The 15884-nt window shown below is 44.9% G+C and overlaps 2 protein-coding genes across 2 annotated transcripts; one reads left to right on the plus strand and one right to left on the minus strand.

Annotated features, from left to right (window-relative positions):
- The first annotated feature begins 929 nt into the window (after positions 1–929).
- On the plus strand, positions 930–6373 carry rcc1 (regulator of chromosome condensation 1). Its single transcript, XM_076160870.1, has 10 exons — positions 930–1018; positions 2750–2836; positions 3118–3305; positions 3394–3573; positions 4284–4380; positions 4463–4585; positions 4714–4854; positions 4996–5115; positions 5268–5420; positions 5559–6373. The coding sequence occupies exons 2-10, from the start codon at positions 2758–2760 to the stop codon at positions 5732–5734; spliced, it is 1257 nt and encodes a 418-aa protein (XP_076016985.1). The 5' UTR covers positions 930–1018; positions 2750–2757; the 3' UTR covers positions 5735–6373.
- A 2006-nt stretch (positions 6374–8379) lies between these two features.
- On the minus strand, positions 8380–10781 carry oprd1b (opioid receptor, delta 1b). Its single transcript, XM_076160810.1, has 3 exons — positions 10750–10781; positions 9185–9540; positions 8380–8988 (listed from the first exon to the last, which is right to left on the minus strand). The coding sequence occupies exons 1-3, from the start codon at positions 10764–10766 to the stop codon at positions 8459–8461; spliced, it is 903 nt and encodes a 300-aa protein (XP_076016925.1). The 5' UTR covers positions 10767–10781; the 3' UTR covers positions 8380–8458.
- Between the last annotated feature and the right edge of the window lie 5103 nt (positions 10782–15884).

A 15884-nucleotide genomic window follows, 5' to 3' on the forward strand; every position in this document is an offset into this window, starting at 1 on the left:
GCTTCTGAAGTGAGTGTGACGGATTTTTAGCGACACCTGGTGGCAGTGTTGACATTTTGGTCAATCAGAGAGATGAATTTAAGTTGAAGATTAAAGAGACGTGTCAATGTCAATTCACTTTATGATATGTTTGGTATTCTAAATGTACATCTCACGTGATTCATATAATATCTATCTATCGGTCTGAGGTTTTACTTTAAAGCATCCTGGTAAGAAAACTGAACTTTTGCAGCAATATGACAGAAACAACAGGTGAATGCTTCTTTGTTACACTTCTTTGTTGTTTTCTGGCTTTGAGTTTAAATTTTCAACTGACATTAATGGTTTTAATTTGTTTTTAATTACTGCTATAAGCCAAAGGGAGTCTGACTGTAGGTGCTAGATGTAGTTTGTAGAATATTGCTTTCAAATAAGGGTTTGTTGTGTAAGTGTTGTTGTCCTAGTATTTGTCAGAGTCGGTGACGTATTTGAATAAAATAACGCACAAAATATGGATTTTGTTGGAAGTATCTCGTATTAAGGGAATGAGGAGAGAGATACTGCAGATATCCCGAACCAAAACCGTATGCTTTATGATTCCATGGTGCTGATGTGACCTTAACCTGAAACAAGATACTCCAAGTGTAAATAAGATTCTAAATTTAACACCAGAAAAACTCAAGAGTGTCATCTGGCCTGGGTCATGCAGTATAATATATAATGTTCATATTGGCGAAGTATTCGTCTAGTTTGTTAAATGATACAACACTACTGCCAATAATGAGGACTAGTGGGCATGTAAGTCTTGTTTTTAAACTCTAATTTTCAAATAATCCTCATTTCCGCATAAACACACTGTGCTTTTGAAAGCGTTTGATCCGTGTTGGTATTGATCCGTATCGACTCAGTCAAATGTGTCGCTGTACCTTTAAGGATGCGGGGCTCCGTACGGCGTGACGTCGACGAATGTTGCGTGAAGACCGGGAGCAGCCGCAGCACGTTCACCTCCAGACAAACAACTAACTTCTAAGCATTACAGGTTAGTAAAGTATATACAGATATAATTACAGCGCTGGGGGGAGAGGAGAGTTACAGTTACAGCAGCCATGTTTTAACGATTGCGCAAGAAGTTCATTAAAAACGTTGCTCGGTGTTTTTCATTCATTGCCAAATGTCATGCTAGCGGCGGCTATTTGGTGTGGACAAGCTAATGGCTACTGTGGTTACCGTCTCAACGTAGGCAGTAAACATCTCCTTGTTCATGCGCGTGATGACTCAGCTTTATTATGGTGCAAGTGAGTGCGTGTCAGTTTTATTTTAGCTTTTCTCGCACATAGAAATCTCGCTATCAGGAAAACTGAGCGTTAGCACGAACACATGCGCAATGCCGACATGAGATCACTCAACTTATTTTGAACTAGCGTGTGTGTAAAAGCAGCCGAGGCTTCTCATGGCTCTGCGCTGAGAACAGAAGCGCCGTGTTTAACCTCCTGTTAAAGCGTTCCTTTGACGCCAGAGGCGGAAGAACTTAAAGCACAGCTGCCCGGGAGTGAAGGAAGGAACGTGAAGCTGGGCCAGCCCGTGAACGTATAACGGGACAGCTGCGGCTCGGCTCTCTCTCACACCTGCTGAGGCCCAGACGCCACCAAAACAAACTTTACTCTCTATGGAAATGGACCTGATCTAACGAGCTGGCGCTTAAGTTTATAGAGTATTAATGCTGAATATCTGTGGAAATGGTACTCGTCTCAGCCGCGCGGTCATTCAAATCTGGTCACGTCGGAGGTCATGGAAGGTGTTGGGCCACAGGAAAGCCCCTTTATCATCATCGTCATTGAAAAAAGATTGAAAATGCGTGAGTGCCTGGCTTTGAAAGGACTCTACTACATTATGGCCTTGTTGAACTTATTTACAAAAACATTGGGCATCAGGGTAAGAAGCCTTATTATCGGCCTTTATGAATGTATGAGACGTCACAGGCAGTTTGAGTGACAGCTGAAGCTCACATCCGTTCACGCTGCCAGACAAGTAAGCAGAGACACGGAGCTGATTCAGTGTGAAGGCAGAAGATGCCTGAAAACCACCCGTCCAACATCTGCTTCTCACTCACACTGTATCTGTTATTTGGAAATGAGTCAGGCCGTGACAAACAGGAGAACTTCCTGAACATAGGGATGTGATAGGGTCCACAAATGCCAGAGAATAAAGAACTGGCGAGCTTGAAAAGACCCAAATTAATTTTCTCTGCTGAAAATGAAACTTTGGAAAATGTTCTAAATAAAAGCCTCATGTAAAGCCCCCCCCCCCATATTTCACCTGTGACCCCTGACCCCAGCCTCATGTTGGTAGCATTAACGTGAGGTAGCTGTTACCTGATTTCTGTGAAGATTTGTCACTTCACATCTGCAGCCTGCTGACTGTGAGGCAAACGGTCCTGCGGTTACATTCATGACGTCATGGACCGCTATGACATATTTCATGATGTCACTACAGGGACACTTGTGTGGTTCAATTTATTTCTGCGCTGCTGTAATGCAAATGAAACTGCTCATTTTATGTAAAGCGCCCAACGCTAAAGCCGGAACCCTGAACACTGTTGTCAAGATTGGAGAAGTTTGAGCGACTGGTGCTCAGTGCAACTCGACACAAACGTACACACACACTTCTTCATTCAATAATATTGAATGAATCCAAGCTCCTATAATGTCGCGCCTGCGTTAGAAACAATGCTCTTATAAACCCATTCCATGTTTTGTCTTCTTTCTGCCAGCCGCTGTCATGCCTGCTAAAAAGACGGCCACCAAGAGGAAGTCTGCGCCTCACAAGGAGGAAGACACCGCTGCCAAGAAAGTGAAAGGTAAACATGATTGTGTGAGGCTTTGATGCTCTGTTGGCTTTCTTCTCAGTAGGAGTTTGCCTGGCTTCCTCTCCAGCATGACGATGAGCCGGTGTTCAGCTTCTGTTGTTCATAGTTATGTTATGAAAGGCAAACCTGTGGGAGTAACTTTGGTCGATTCTTGCTGCCATTCAGTAATAACATGAATCACACTCATTGTAGTGTTCAGGCGGCACTACAGGTTTAATAACGGCTCAGATCAAATGAACCTGCTATCGTATCATTCTTTGTCTGTGTATCAGTGTCCCACAGGAGTCACGGCAAGGAGACGGGTCAGGTTCTCGCTCTGGGTCAGGGCGATGTCGGACAACTGGGTTTAGGGGAGGACATCATGGAGAGGAAGAAGCCGGCGCTCGTCCCTCTTCCAGAAGGAGTGGTGCAGGTGTCGGCCGGAGGCATGCACACAGTCTGTGTCAGCGATACGGGACATGTAAGGGAATATCAGCTGTGCTCCTTTAACACAGCCAAGAGGAGCCATGATACACTGTGATGTGTGTGTGTGTTTGTGACTGTGGTAGGTCTACACGTTTGGCTGCAACGACGAGGGCGCCCTGGGTCGGGACACGTCGGAGTCCGGCTCTGAGACCGTCCCAGGAAAGGTGCCCATAGAGGAGAAGGTGGTCCAGGTGTCAGCGGGAGACAGCCACACAGCTGCACTCACTGAGGAGGGGAGGGTCTACATCTGGGGCTCCTTCAGGGTCAGTTACACTCCTCTCTCTCTCTGTGTGTGTGTGTGTGTGTGTGTGTGTGTGTGTGTGTGTGTGTGTGTGTGTGTGTGTGTGTGTGTGTGTGTGTGTGTGTGTGTGTGTGTGTGTGTGTGTGTGTGTGTGTGTGTGTGTGTGTGTGTGTGTGTGTGTGTGTGTGTGTGTGTGTGTGTGTGTGTGTCATATTGCCACGTTATGGAAGCTTTGTTGTAATTGCACTTGTGTGATCACCACAGAGTGAGTGTGTGTGATGGCTCCTCTGCTTTTCTGCTTCCCCTTTGAGCTCTGAAGTCCCATCTAGGCTAAAGGATGTCATTACTGTGTGTTTCTCTTGTGGCTCACTACATTATCCTGCACTCAATGCTCCGGCCATTTGTCCTTACAAACATTAAAGGATAAATTGTGATGAAGCTGTACAAATGCTTGTATTCAATAGGATTCCACCATTAGAGGTTACACAAGGTCTAAATCCTTCATATTAGCATCATTTTGATCCGTTTTGCAGTAAGTTACTTCTGTTTGTGATGAGTTCAATGACATGGTGTACACATTGTTTTAAAAAAACCTTTCATGCCTTCATCTTAGTTTATAGAAGTTTTAAAGTTTGTGTGAACAAACTGATGAATTATCTAGCGGTGCCTGGCATGAGGCTGTGTTTCTTTGTCTAAATGGTTGCTAACCTGCTGCATGCTGTGTGTGTACAGGATAACACCGGTGTCATCGGGCTTCTGGAGCCCATGAAGAAGTGTGAACTTCCAGTCAAAGTCCCAATCAGTGAGCCTGTTGTGAAAATCGTCTCAGGTAAGCGAAGATCCGCCTGAATGCTCCTTGTGGTACCAAGCCTGATGTCCTGACGCTGTTCTCTGGCTCATTCTGGTGACAGGAAACGACCACCTGGTCATGGTGACCCAGGAGGGAAACCTCTACACGTCAGGCTGTGCCGAGCAGGGCCAGCTGGGGAGGGTGCCCGAGCGTTTCTCCATCAGGGGCGGCAGGAAAGGCCTTTGTAAGTTCCAAGGCTTTCCCCAACTAAAACTGCAACTGGTGACCTCATAACAAAGCAGGCGTCAGAAGGTGGAAAGTGTTGACTTAACTAAACAACGTGTTCTGTCTCTGTGTGTCCTTTGACTTCAGCCCGGCTGCTGATCCCCCAGGTGGTAAAGGTTCAGGGTAAGGTTCACTTCACTGACGCCTTCTGTGGGGCGTACTTCACCTTCGCTGTGTCAAAGGAAGGATATGTGTATGGATTTGGCCTCTCCAACTATCGCCAGCTCGGTAAGTGTGTAACGGCTTATCCTCTTTTATTTATTTGCTTTTATTTGTAATGACCTTGATTGCGGTGCTGTTTTATTTTCATTCATTGTCCCAATAAGAGCTCATTCTGTGTCCCGTTTCCTTTGTTTCACTCTTTTCCAGGCACTAAAAGCGACACAATGTGTTTTGTCCCGGTAAAGCTGACGTGCTTTAAGAACTCCACCACGTCCTGGGTGGACTTCTGTGGAGGACAGCACCACACACTCTGCCTCGATGCTGAAGGTAATCAGGTTACACATAAGGGCCTAGACCCCGGCAGGACAGAACCAAACAGATTTGCTATCTCAGCCTCGTGTGCGTGTGGCGTTGTTAAGAAGTCAGCATCAGATAAGCCGACACAACATAATGAGTCCTCTTCTCCTGTGATGATGCAGGACAGGTGTACAGCCTGGGCAGAGCCGAGTACGGCCGTCTGGGTCTGGGCCAAGACGCCGTAGAGAAGGGTGAGCCCACGCCTGTGACGGGGATAGAGCCGGCGAGTGGAGTCACCTGTGGGGCGTCTGTTAGCTTTGCTGTCACAAGAGAAGGTGAGAAAGACCTTAAACGCAGAATACATCATATAATGGCTGGATCCAAATGTCCCTCACATCACAGTCTGTGTAACGGTGACCGATAAATCGCTTGATGTCATCTTAATATCGGTACATGTGTCACTTCCTCCTCAGGATCCGTGTACTCGTGGGGCATGGGCACCAATCTGCAGCTGGGCACAGGCGAAGAGGACGACGAGTGGAGCCCTGTCAAGGTGACGGGCAAGCAGCTGGAGAACCGTGCAGTACTTATGGCGTCCAGCGGAGGGCAGCACACGGTCCTTTTGGTCAAAGACAAACAGGAGAGCTGATGGCCTCAGGTAGAGAGACCAAGGCTAATCTTTTCATCGGTTTCAAGGCGGGTGGGGGGGGGGGGCTTGTGATGATGCTTAAACACAGGGAGGCAGGTGAGCCAAATCTGACTTCCTGTGCTGAGCCAAGGGAGCGTTAGAAGAGGAGGAGGAGGAGGAGGAGGTCTAGTTCCTTTTTAAGAGAGCTCCCTTCCTGGGTTTGGAGATATCTTTTTCTCTGATGATTTCAGTAGACCACAACAAACGAGAGACTATTTTTTTAAACCTAGTTTTTTGATGTTCCCTCTGAATTCTTTCCAATAAAAGTAATTGGTATGACTGTCGGGGTGTGTGCGTGTGCGTGTGTGTGTGTGTGTGTGTATGCATGTAAGTCAGGGAAATGATGGTGACGTTGCCTTTTAATGACTTTCTAAACTGTAGCTTGTTCATTCTTTCAGCTTTCTTTTAAGCAATAATGTTCCAGAAAAAGATCTGAGACTACTGTTCATTTTAACCAAGGCACACAGGATTGTTGTTAACGTTTAAGTTACAATTCATGCTGTATCCTACATTTTGTTGGCTGTACCCTTCTTAAAATAAAGATGCAATTTTATTATTTCACGACTGTTCTTCTATGCAGTCGCACCGTGTATCCAGACACACACAGATCCATCAGTGTGATATTCAACCACATGTTTCATATTAAATGAAGGTTTTCTGCAACATGGCTGTCGACATCTTTGTTTTTCATAACCATCATGTTTTCCACCAGGACATCCACTCTGTTCCACATGCAAACACATTCCAGACAGTGTGATGACAGCGATGAATGTAAATTAGAAACACTTAAAGATGCAAATGTTGGTATAAGAGCACACATCAAAGCTACGGGCTTTTGTGTTGAATGTGTGTGGAATGTGATCTGTGTAGTATTGAAGGGATGGAGCTCGTCTTGCTGTTCTGAGTGTATCAGGAGTTTTAAAGATATTCTGTATTCATTTTGATTAATTAATTAGATTAGAAAGACATTAAACTTGAGGCTGATGTGGTTATAGGAATCTTTGCATGATTCCATATTTATCCATTTTGTAAGGAGTTCCTGCATCAAAACTGAAGGTTTATTTATCCCATAATAGATCAATAAAAATCTAAATCTGGATACATTTTCAAAGACGATATAGTTTTGCAATTAAATCAGCTTTATGTAATGAGTTGCCTGTGACCTCATGAACAGTACTGTGAGTTTGAATCCCTGTTCCAATTCATGCAGAGGACAATTGTCCCCGGTGTGTATGTGAGCAAAAACAAAATTGATAAGAATTGCTCGTTCAGTCTTGGCAGAGGTAAACATTTGAGAACACGTTTGAAATGGTTCCTTTCATTGAATGAGCTCAGTCAATTTTTATCACTGTTGCCATAGAAAGAATAGAAAGATAGAATTCAAAAAGGAGATAATGGAAAAGAACAATAGGACAAAATTTGAAAAAGAAAGAAGAAAAAGGAGGTGAAGTCCGTTTCAAGTCAGCTGATTGCAAGAGGTCCCGGGTTCAAATCCTGGACAAGCCCTTTGTTCTCTTTGATTGTAGTCACAACCACTGAACACATTCGGTGTTTTCAGACATTATCTCAATGTCTCATACTTTATATAACTACTTTGCCTCTGCCACAAGCTGGTTACTGGCAATAAATGTGAACTATCAAAGGTGGCTCGTTGGTCGTAAGATGTGGAACAGCAACCGTACCTTTCAACCGAACATACCTTCAACTGTTTATTTAGCGATTTGTATGAATATCTCCAAACAACAAAAGCAGATATTACACCGATGAAAGAAGCTACAAGTCACTTTTCCTACAAAAACAATTCACTTTATGACAAAAGAACATGTTTCGTACGCTGTTGTTGTTGTTATTCAGCTCAACATATAGATTGTGTGACAGTTCAGTCGGGTGTTGAGTCTGAGCCTAACGGTTACATTACTTAATGTAAATATGCTTTTGGTTTTACTGATGAATTACAAGCTGAATGATTCAATAGCTAGACAGCACGTGGAGACAAGACATATTTGTTAATATTGACGTGTTACCAAACAATGATACATTTACATTAGATACCCTTGTAATGTGTTCCCTTGTCCGTGGCCTGAAGAGGAACATCTGCTTGCTCTCTCAGTAAAGTCTCAGCAAACCAGGAGCAGAAAGTGGCTCATTACCTGTGATGTGTACAGGAGGCTTGGTATTGTTTGTAAAGTAAAAGCATGAAAGTGGATCAATCCTACAATTTATAAATGACTGAGACGCTCAAAACATCTTCATCTTCTCTTTGTTCACCTGTTTTTACCAATTTTCACCCAATAATAGCCAGGTTTAACAGAAGGAAGATGGTTTTCACACAGAGGTTACGTCCCTGCACACCCATTATCCTGTCTATTTAGCTGCCAGGAAAGCTCAACCACTCCAAATGAAAACCTCCACTGATGAATCGATAGCACTGCTACCGTGTGTGTGTGTGTGTGTGTGTGTGTGTGTGTGTTGGATCCTTTGGGTGTTTAAGCATGTGGTCTGACAGGCAGGCATGCACACTCCAAGGATACGTATGTGTATTGAAAGATGATCCTGAAATCAAAAGAAAAATCCATAACTTACACAGACTCAGAGTTCAGAGGTGGAGAACTGCGTCACCTCAGTCTGAAGGTCATCCTGGACTGTTCTGCAGGCTTGTTCTCCAACTCTAGAATCCATGTCTAGTCAGGCTGGCGTTCTCTGTGTCGTCGCGGGTGCACAAATGGACGCGGGCTCTCGCACACTGTTTCGCCCTCTGGAGAAGCTGGAGCTGGAGCTGGAGGAGCGGTAAGGCAGGCAGAATTCCCTGAAGCACTTCTTGAAGTTCTCATCCAGGAAGGCGTAGAGGACGGGGTTGAGGCTGCTGTTGGTGTAACCCAGAGCGATGCAGAGGTGCCAGCAGGCCACCACCCACAGGTTCTTCTGATCAATTTTCACAATGGTCTTGATAATGATGAAGAGGTGGATGGGAGTCCAGCAGATGATGAAGGCCGCCACAACCACCAGGACCATGCAGGTGATCCTTCGGAGGTTCCTGTCCTTTTCTTTGGAGCCAGAGAGCAGGCGGACGCTCTTCAGACGCAGGATCATCAGGCCGTAGCAGATGGTGATGACCAGGACGGGCATGACGAAGGCGAAGATGAACACACAGATTTTTGTCACTGTGTCCCAGTACCACTCGGGTTTGGGAAAGCGCAGTGTGCAGACGGTGTTGCCTGAGGAGTTGAAACAATTAGAAGTGAAATAAAAAGGCCATGTGGAGAAACTAATTCAAGTTAATAACCCGGCTCAAATGTATTCTCTTACCAAACGCTTCTGAGATCAGCTGAGACATTTGCCACTGAAAATGCTAAAAAACGTCTTTAAATAACTAGAGTTTTTGTTTTGTTCCTGCATGTCAAAGTCCCTCACCTTTATCTGTCACCCTAGTAACGGCCATCACCATAACAGGCACTCCCACGGCAGAGGAGAGGATCCAGATGCAGACGTTGATGAGTTTGGCTTTGGCGGGCGTGCGGAAGTCCAGCGCCTTCACGGGATGGCAGACGGCGACGTAGCGATCCACACTCATCATGGTGAGCGTGAAGATGCTGGTGAACATGTTGTAGTAGTCGATGGCGATGACTACTTTACACAACAGCTCGCCGAAGGGCCACGTGCTCATTAGGTAATTGGCGCTCTGGAAGGGCAGCGTGCTGGTAGCCAGAGCGTCTGCCAGGGCCAGGTTGAAGATGTAGATGTTGGTGGCGGTCTTCATCTTGGTGTATCTGCACGGAAAGAAAGCCACTCAGCATTTGAAATGGATTCTTTGCTCACAATGATTGCATTGTTAGTTGGAGGAGATGAGATCTGTCAAGGTCTGAACATCTGCAGCATCGTAATGAGTGGAGATTTCCATGAAAATGCTGCAGGATGAGAAAGGAATTCATAATTGGATTCGACCCATTTCCTGTCCCAGCCCGGCACTCTGCTATGATGTCTTTGGAAAATATTGATGTAATAAAAAGACTTAATCACAATGCAAAATGTCTTAATGGCACTAAAAAGCCCTGAGAGCTTCTTCACCAACGTGTTTGGGTTCATTCCAGTGTAAACCAGGCAGGTAGAGCCTCTGTACGCCAGCTTCACTCTGGCTTTAAGGAGGAATTTCTCCACGGGTCCATACAATGATATTGGATGTTCACATTTAATTAGATTGGATTCATAATTACACAAGAAACAAACAAGACGCCTCACCTTTGATCTTAATCCCCTCCACAGTGTTTATGATGTTACACAATATGTACTGAGCCACTCTCAATATATTTGTTTATGTAATTACCAGACCACAGACAACGTGTGTGTGTGTGTGTGTGTGTGTGTGTGTGTGTGTGTGTGTGTGTGTGTGTGTGCAATGCCTTTAATAATAAGTTTATCTCATTAAAACCACATTACCTTGGATCAACATTTGGTTAGAGAACAAACACTTTCACTTTTAGCAGGAGACCAAACCCAAACCCTTTATTACCAGCAGCTGTTTATGTTCCATGACCCATATTAATCATTCAGGTCCATGTTGTTATTCACGACATGATTAATTGCTGCAACAATGGAGTAAATCCAAATCTGAGCTGCACATCATTCCACCACCTCCCTCTGCTCTCGTGTAGGAGTTGTGTGTGGGTGTGTGTGGGTGTGTGAGAGTGGCTCTCAACGCAAACACAGAAATTGGAAGGCAATTGGAAAATCCTGCATGTTGAAAAGAAGCCTGGGTTAAAGTGTTCACATATAAGATGAACTATTCAAACAGTTTATCGACCCTGATGTTCCCAGTAGAATATTCCAGTAACATTCCCCTTCAATTATCTTAAGATTCATCAATCATTTCAGGACTAATTGGCTTCCCAAACTCTCTCCTCCTCCTTTAATGGGCTTTTACGCGCAGCTGTCCCGGCTTGTTGGGTGCCCCTGGGTGCCCTTGGGTGCCCCTCTCTTACCTGACCACCCCGTACATCACCAGCAGGTTCCCCAGCAGCCCCACCACGCAGATGAGTGAGTACAGCGCCGTGATGCAGACCGCGATGACCGCACTCGCCGTGTCTCTCGCCGTGACGCGGCCGGTCGCGTTGTTGTTGGCGGACACGAGCAGGAGATCATCGGGAAGCGAGACGTTAAGAGGAGAGACTGTGAAGGAGAAAGAGTCAGAGAGACCCGCAGCAGGATCAGCAGGGAGAGTGAAGGAGTCCATGACTAAGAGCCTCCAGGGAGAAGAAGAGGAGAGGAGAGAAGAGGAGAGAAGTGCCTCCACTGAGGAAGAGCTGATGGACAGGAGCGCACGGAGAACTGGCTGAGAGTCTCTGGCTGAAAGGCTCTCTCTCTCTCTCTCTCTCTCTCTCTCTCTCTCTCTCTCTCTCTCTCTCTCACCCTCTTTCTCTACGTCTCTCACACCCCCTCCATCTACCACTCTCTCTCCCCCCTCCCTCTCTCTTGCTGCCTCTCACTCCCCATTTCTTCTCTCTCCCTCTCCCTCTCTCTCTGTCTCTCTGTCTCTCTCTCCCTCCCACTCTCCCTCTCCCCCTCCCTCTTTCTCACTCCCTCTCTCTCTCACACACTTTCTCTCTCACACATTCTCTCTCACTGGGAGCAGTGAGGGACTGTGACAATATAGACTTTAATCAATCTTGTGTTAATATTGTACACAAGACAAAAGACAAACAAGATCTGAAACGTCACCAAGTTCTCAAACACGGGGGCAGACACTTAATGGCAAAGTCTGCCTCTCTCTCTCTCTCTCTCTCTCTCTCTCTCTCTCTCTCTCTCTCTCTCTCTCTCTCTCTCTCTCTCTCTCTCTCCCACTCCCCCTCTCTCTTTCTTTCATTCCCTCACTGTGGTACACAGAGCAATAAGTGATGAATCTGTTTTCTTGCTCACTTCTCACTCTGCCTGAGGCCAGGCCATTTGTCAAAGCACTCTAATGAGACTCAGGATATAATTAAGCTTTATCCCATCCTGTCTGACACTCTGGACTGTACATTCTGGCAGAAATGCATCGAAGCAATTTAGGATCATGAATTTTTGAAAGAGATTAAAAACACAAAGAGTAATTCAGCGGCATGTGCAACACGCCAGACCACTTTATGTCTTCAGTCTGAGCAGCTCAGTTATTGATTTCTTTACTAAACAATATCTGATTCTTAGCTTGTAACTGTGTGTCGGGACTGCTCTCACGTCACCTCGATGCAATTACCTCACTAAACCACAGGAGTGATGCAATCACCTGTCAGCAGCAAGGCTGATGAAATATTTAAGGCAGCTTTGTTAGCTCATAGCGGTCGTGTGTGTGCGTGTGTGTGTGTGTGTGTGTGTGTGTGTGTTGAATCTGAAGTGTAAATGGAAATTCAGACAGTGGGCCTCCTGGGTCCAGATGCCTCCAGATGTCCAGATGTCCACGCCCCCTAATTTCAAACCGGCAGATAATTGGATGCAAAGAGAGGACGAAGCTCTGCTGTCTATAAAACTGATAATACTTAATCTGATGTTCTCTTACCCTTCATGTTAGATATCATCACTTAGCAGTCTGCAGGCATTTTATCTCAGTGTGATTGAATAAGCACATGGTTTGATGAGGGAGACATTTTTAATGATTTCATACATGCTGCAGCTGAGTCCTGCCTACACGACTCCTCCCACCTGAAACAGGAGACATGATTAACAATTAAGGCAGGATTTCCTTGTATGGCAAATGGATAATATTCCTTTGAGACTTAAGGGAATTCTGTACATTGCCTTTGATCCTCAATAACCCTCAAGGCTGCACAAATGTAACCTGTCTCTTACAGTGTTAGTGTTAAACTGCACAAACTCTGATATAACTGTTTTCTTTAACATACGATAGAAAGTTGCAATGCATGCAATTCCATTCTTGACCTTTTCAGCTGATGGCAGGTCACCTTAAGGCCAAATCTCTACTTAAAGGACTTTGCACTTAATAATGTCTCAGTTGTTCTGCATAGTGACCTTTAAAAAGCTCCCCTTAAGCAACGATCATCAAGGAACAGTCATAAGATTTAAAGCTTTAAACCTTCCATCTAAAGATGGATCAAGTGTAAAGTGTTTTACTCTGCGTAATATCAATGTTATTTAAGGATTAATAACAGGGGGGAGTGGCTGTAGGTCAAAGGAGAGGGCGGGCTGAGGGGGGTGGAGGTCGCTGGGGTTATCAAACAAGCACAGGTATCTCTTCTGCTCTTCTTCTGTGATCCAGCCGCCCCTTAATCTCAACAACAACAGTGCAGTGTGACGGCTAACTGCAGAATGACTCGCACAGTATTTCACAAACTGGACACTCTCTGCAGACACCAAGTTAAATGTGTGATCTAACAGGCGAGATAACAGAGTGTGACACCCACTCCTGCTGCCAGAGACCTGATGATGTATAAGGACCATCTCACCCCTGAACAACCAGGACTAAAAATAGCCTAACGTATAAGAGGAGGAGTGGTGCTCTGAGATGGTTCTGGAATCATCTTTGACTCTTGGTGCGCAAAATGCTGTTTTGCTTATTTGTTTTAATCTCAGCTCCTCTCTGGGAGAATCACTCATGATTAGTCTGTGCAGGCTGTCTGATTACTCACATCACTCATCCGCCCAGTGTAAAGCTTGTGGAAGCATTGTGTCCCTGAACACACCATGTTCAAGTAGGGAATGCATCATGCAGTGGGTTTGTTGTTGCTTTGCATTAGGATGGAGCGACGGTGATGCATGTTGCTCTCTTTTCCAGTTCACATGCAGAGCACAGGAGACACACAGGCGACTCCATGTCAGATAAGAAACTATTCGACCTGAGAACAGTTTATCGATGCACTCCCACTTAGAGGCTTGTTACCGAGGAGGAGACACGTCCTCTCTGCGTGTCGTCTGTCCCCTCCTCCCCCGCTGTATCGACCGGCTCTGTCCGCTGAGCTCGTTAACAGCTCACAAAACGTGAACAATTCTGAAGCTGCCGGCCTTCAGCAGCCATGAAAGTAATCATTCGTTCAGTTCATGTCTGTCACGGACACGGCTGTTAGCTGAGCTCCCAGCCTGTCTGATGTCTTCACTATTTCCTGTTATTGCCCCCAGCAAAGTCAGGAGATGCTTGTTGTAGCGCTGCTTCAAAGAACCACAACACACACACACACAAGTAATGTACAAGTCTGCAAGGTGATTTGTCTCTACCTGTGAATTTGTTCCACTGAATAGGAAGTCATAATTCAGTCATCGGTGGGTATTATGAAATAAAACACTTGCTGAACATAACAGGCTGTCTGCCTCTGGGGTCAATGACAACAGACTATCACCATTAGCTGCCATGGTGACGGCAGTTTATGGTGATAAACAAGGACAGAGGCAGGATCTCAGTTTAAAAAGCTGTTTCCCTTTACAGAAGCACTGACAGTGTCTATATGTGTGTGTGTGTGTGTGTTTGTTGTCTTGGCTGGGTGACACACACTCCTTGCTGTGATGTGATCCTGTGCAAAACACCACACTAACTTAATTTATATTTCAGAGGATTCGTCTCTTATATCTTGTTTTATCTCTCTTTAGTCATTTATCATCTGTAGTCTGTTTACATGATGTGATGTTTAAATCATGGCTATGAATAATAAATGATGGGGGGTGAGCTGGTCTGGCAGGGGAGGATTCAGCCATAAGCCATCTAAAGGCAATAAACTACAAATCTACACTTGTGTTGCCAGTGTGAACATGATCCTTTACTAAACTAAAGAAATGTTTGATTTTCATGTGTTGATTTTCATTTCCAAACCATTATTGAATTCGATTTTGTTGTCGTCTATTTTTAGCTCCTGTCCTCGACCTGTTTGGCAGCGATGGCAGCTTTGGTCTGGAGTCTGGAGGCCACATTTCTGTCACCTTGCTTTTTAAAATCTGCTCCTCTTTCAGTTTGTCTTTGTTTTGTTTTACCCTTTTAATTGGATGGTAACAGAGTGGGTGTGAAATTAAAAATGTTCTAGTGAACAAAATTAGGTACTTGGACTTTTATGAGTCTGTAAAGTAGAGTTACAGAACAAGTTAGAAAGTAAAGGCTGTTATGTGCGTGTGGACTCTGAGAGAGAGAGAGAGAGAGAGAGGGAGAGAGAAGAAAGGGGGAGAGAGGGAGAGAGGGAGAGAGAAAGAGGGAGAGTAGGAGAGGGTGATGGAGAGAGAGAGAGAAAGGGGAAGGGAGAGTAAGAGAAAGAGAAAGAGAGAGAAGAAAGGGAGAGAGAGAGAACGAGAGAGAAAGAGGGAGAGTAAGAAAGAGTGATGAGAGAGAGAGAGAAGAAATGGAGAGAGAGAGAGCGAGAGAGAAAGAGGGAGAGTAGGGGAGAGTGATGGAGAGAGAGAGAGACAGAGAGAGTGATGGAGAGAGAGAGAGAGAGAGAGAGAGAGAGAGAGAGAGAGGGGAGAGGGAGAGGGGAAGTCTGGATAAAAGCAGGCAATTAATGTGAATCACTGATTAAAAAGCAAATCAGAAATATCTGTTAGAAATATAGAAATTATTCACAATTGGTTGACTGGTTTATAAGAATTTAATTAGTCACACTAATAGATTATCATTTGGGATAATGCTCATATTGGCACCGTCACTAATGGCAAACCTACTGATGCTTGCTAAATTAGTTACGTGTTTGTTTTTCTTAATTCCTTGAACATCATTTGAGAGTTCATAAATCAAAGCTCATGTAAACACTTGAGGCTTTTCTCTGAATACAGTCTTATTCATCTTTAATATACAATAAGTGAGTCACAGATTGTCGCGGTCAGGATCTATTCCGCTAAATGAGAATCTCACCTTCTCCTCCTTAAGATGTTATTTTCAGCAGTAATGAGCAGACGTTCAGTAGCTTCAGATGATAATTAGTCGCACAACAGTGATTTGTCCAGGACCTGATTAGTTTTCTGATTCGTGTCGGGCGGCAGGCAGACGCCACAGAGCAGATGTGACAAAACAGAGGGAGCCTGAGCCCACGTGTGTGTGTGTGTGTGTGTGTGTGTGTAAACGTTACAGAAGACTCAGTGTTGCACTTTCAATCTGTACGTTTGTGGAACCATCAGCAGTGATGAAGTGTCAGGGTTTAGTATTATTTGTTAT

Source organism: Genypterus blacodes, unplaced genomic scaffold (genome assembly GCF_046128005.1).
Source record: "Genypterus blacodes isolate CSIRO-AG114 ecotype Tasmania unplaced genomic scaffold, CSIRO-AGI_Gbla_v1 ptg000107l_1, whole genome shotgun sequence".
In the NCBI taxonomy this organism is placed as follows: domain Eukaryota; kingdom Metazoa; phylum Chordata; class Actinopteri; order Ophidiiformes; family Ophidiidae; genus Genypterus; species Genypterus blacodes.

Coding starts and splice junctions, on each gene's coding strand:
- rcc1 (XM_076160870.1), top strand. CDS start 2,758: ATGCCTGCTAAAAAGACGGCCACCAAGAGGAAGTCTGCGCCTCACAAG. Junction 3,306..3,393: donor GTGTCAGCGATACGGGACAT/GTAAGGGAATAT, acceptor TGACTGTGGTAG/GTCTACACGTTTGGCTGCAA. Junction 4,855..4,995: donor CTCCAACTATCGCCAGCTCG/GTAAGTGTGTAA, acceptor ACTCTTTTCCAG/GCACTAAAAGCGACACAATG.
- oprd1b (XM_076160810.1), bottom strand. Junction 8,989..9,184: donor TACTAGGGTGACAGATAAAG/GTGAGGGACTTT, acceptor TCAACTCCTCAG/GCAACACCGTCTGCACACTG.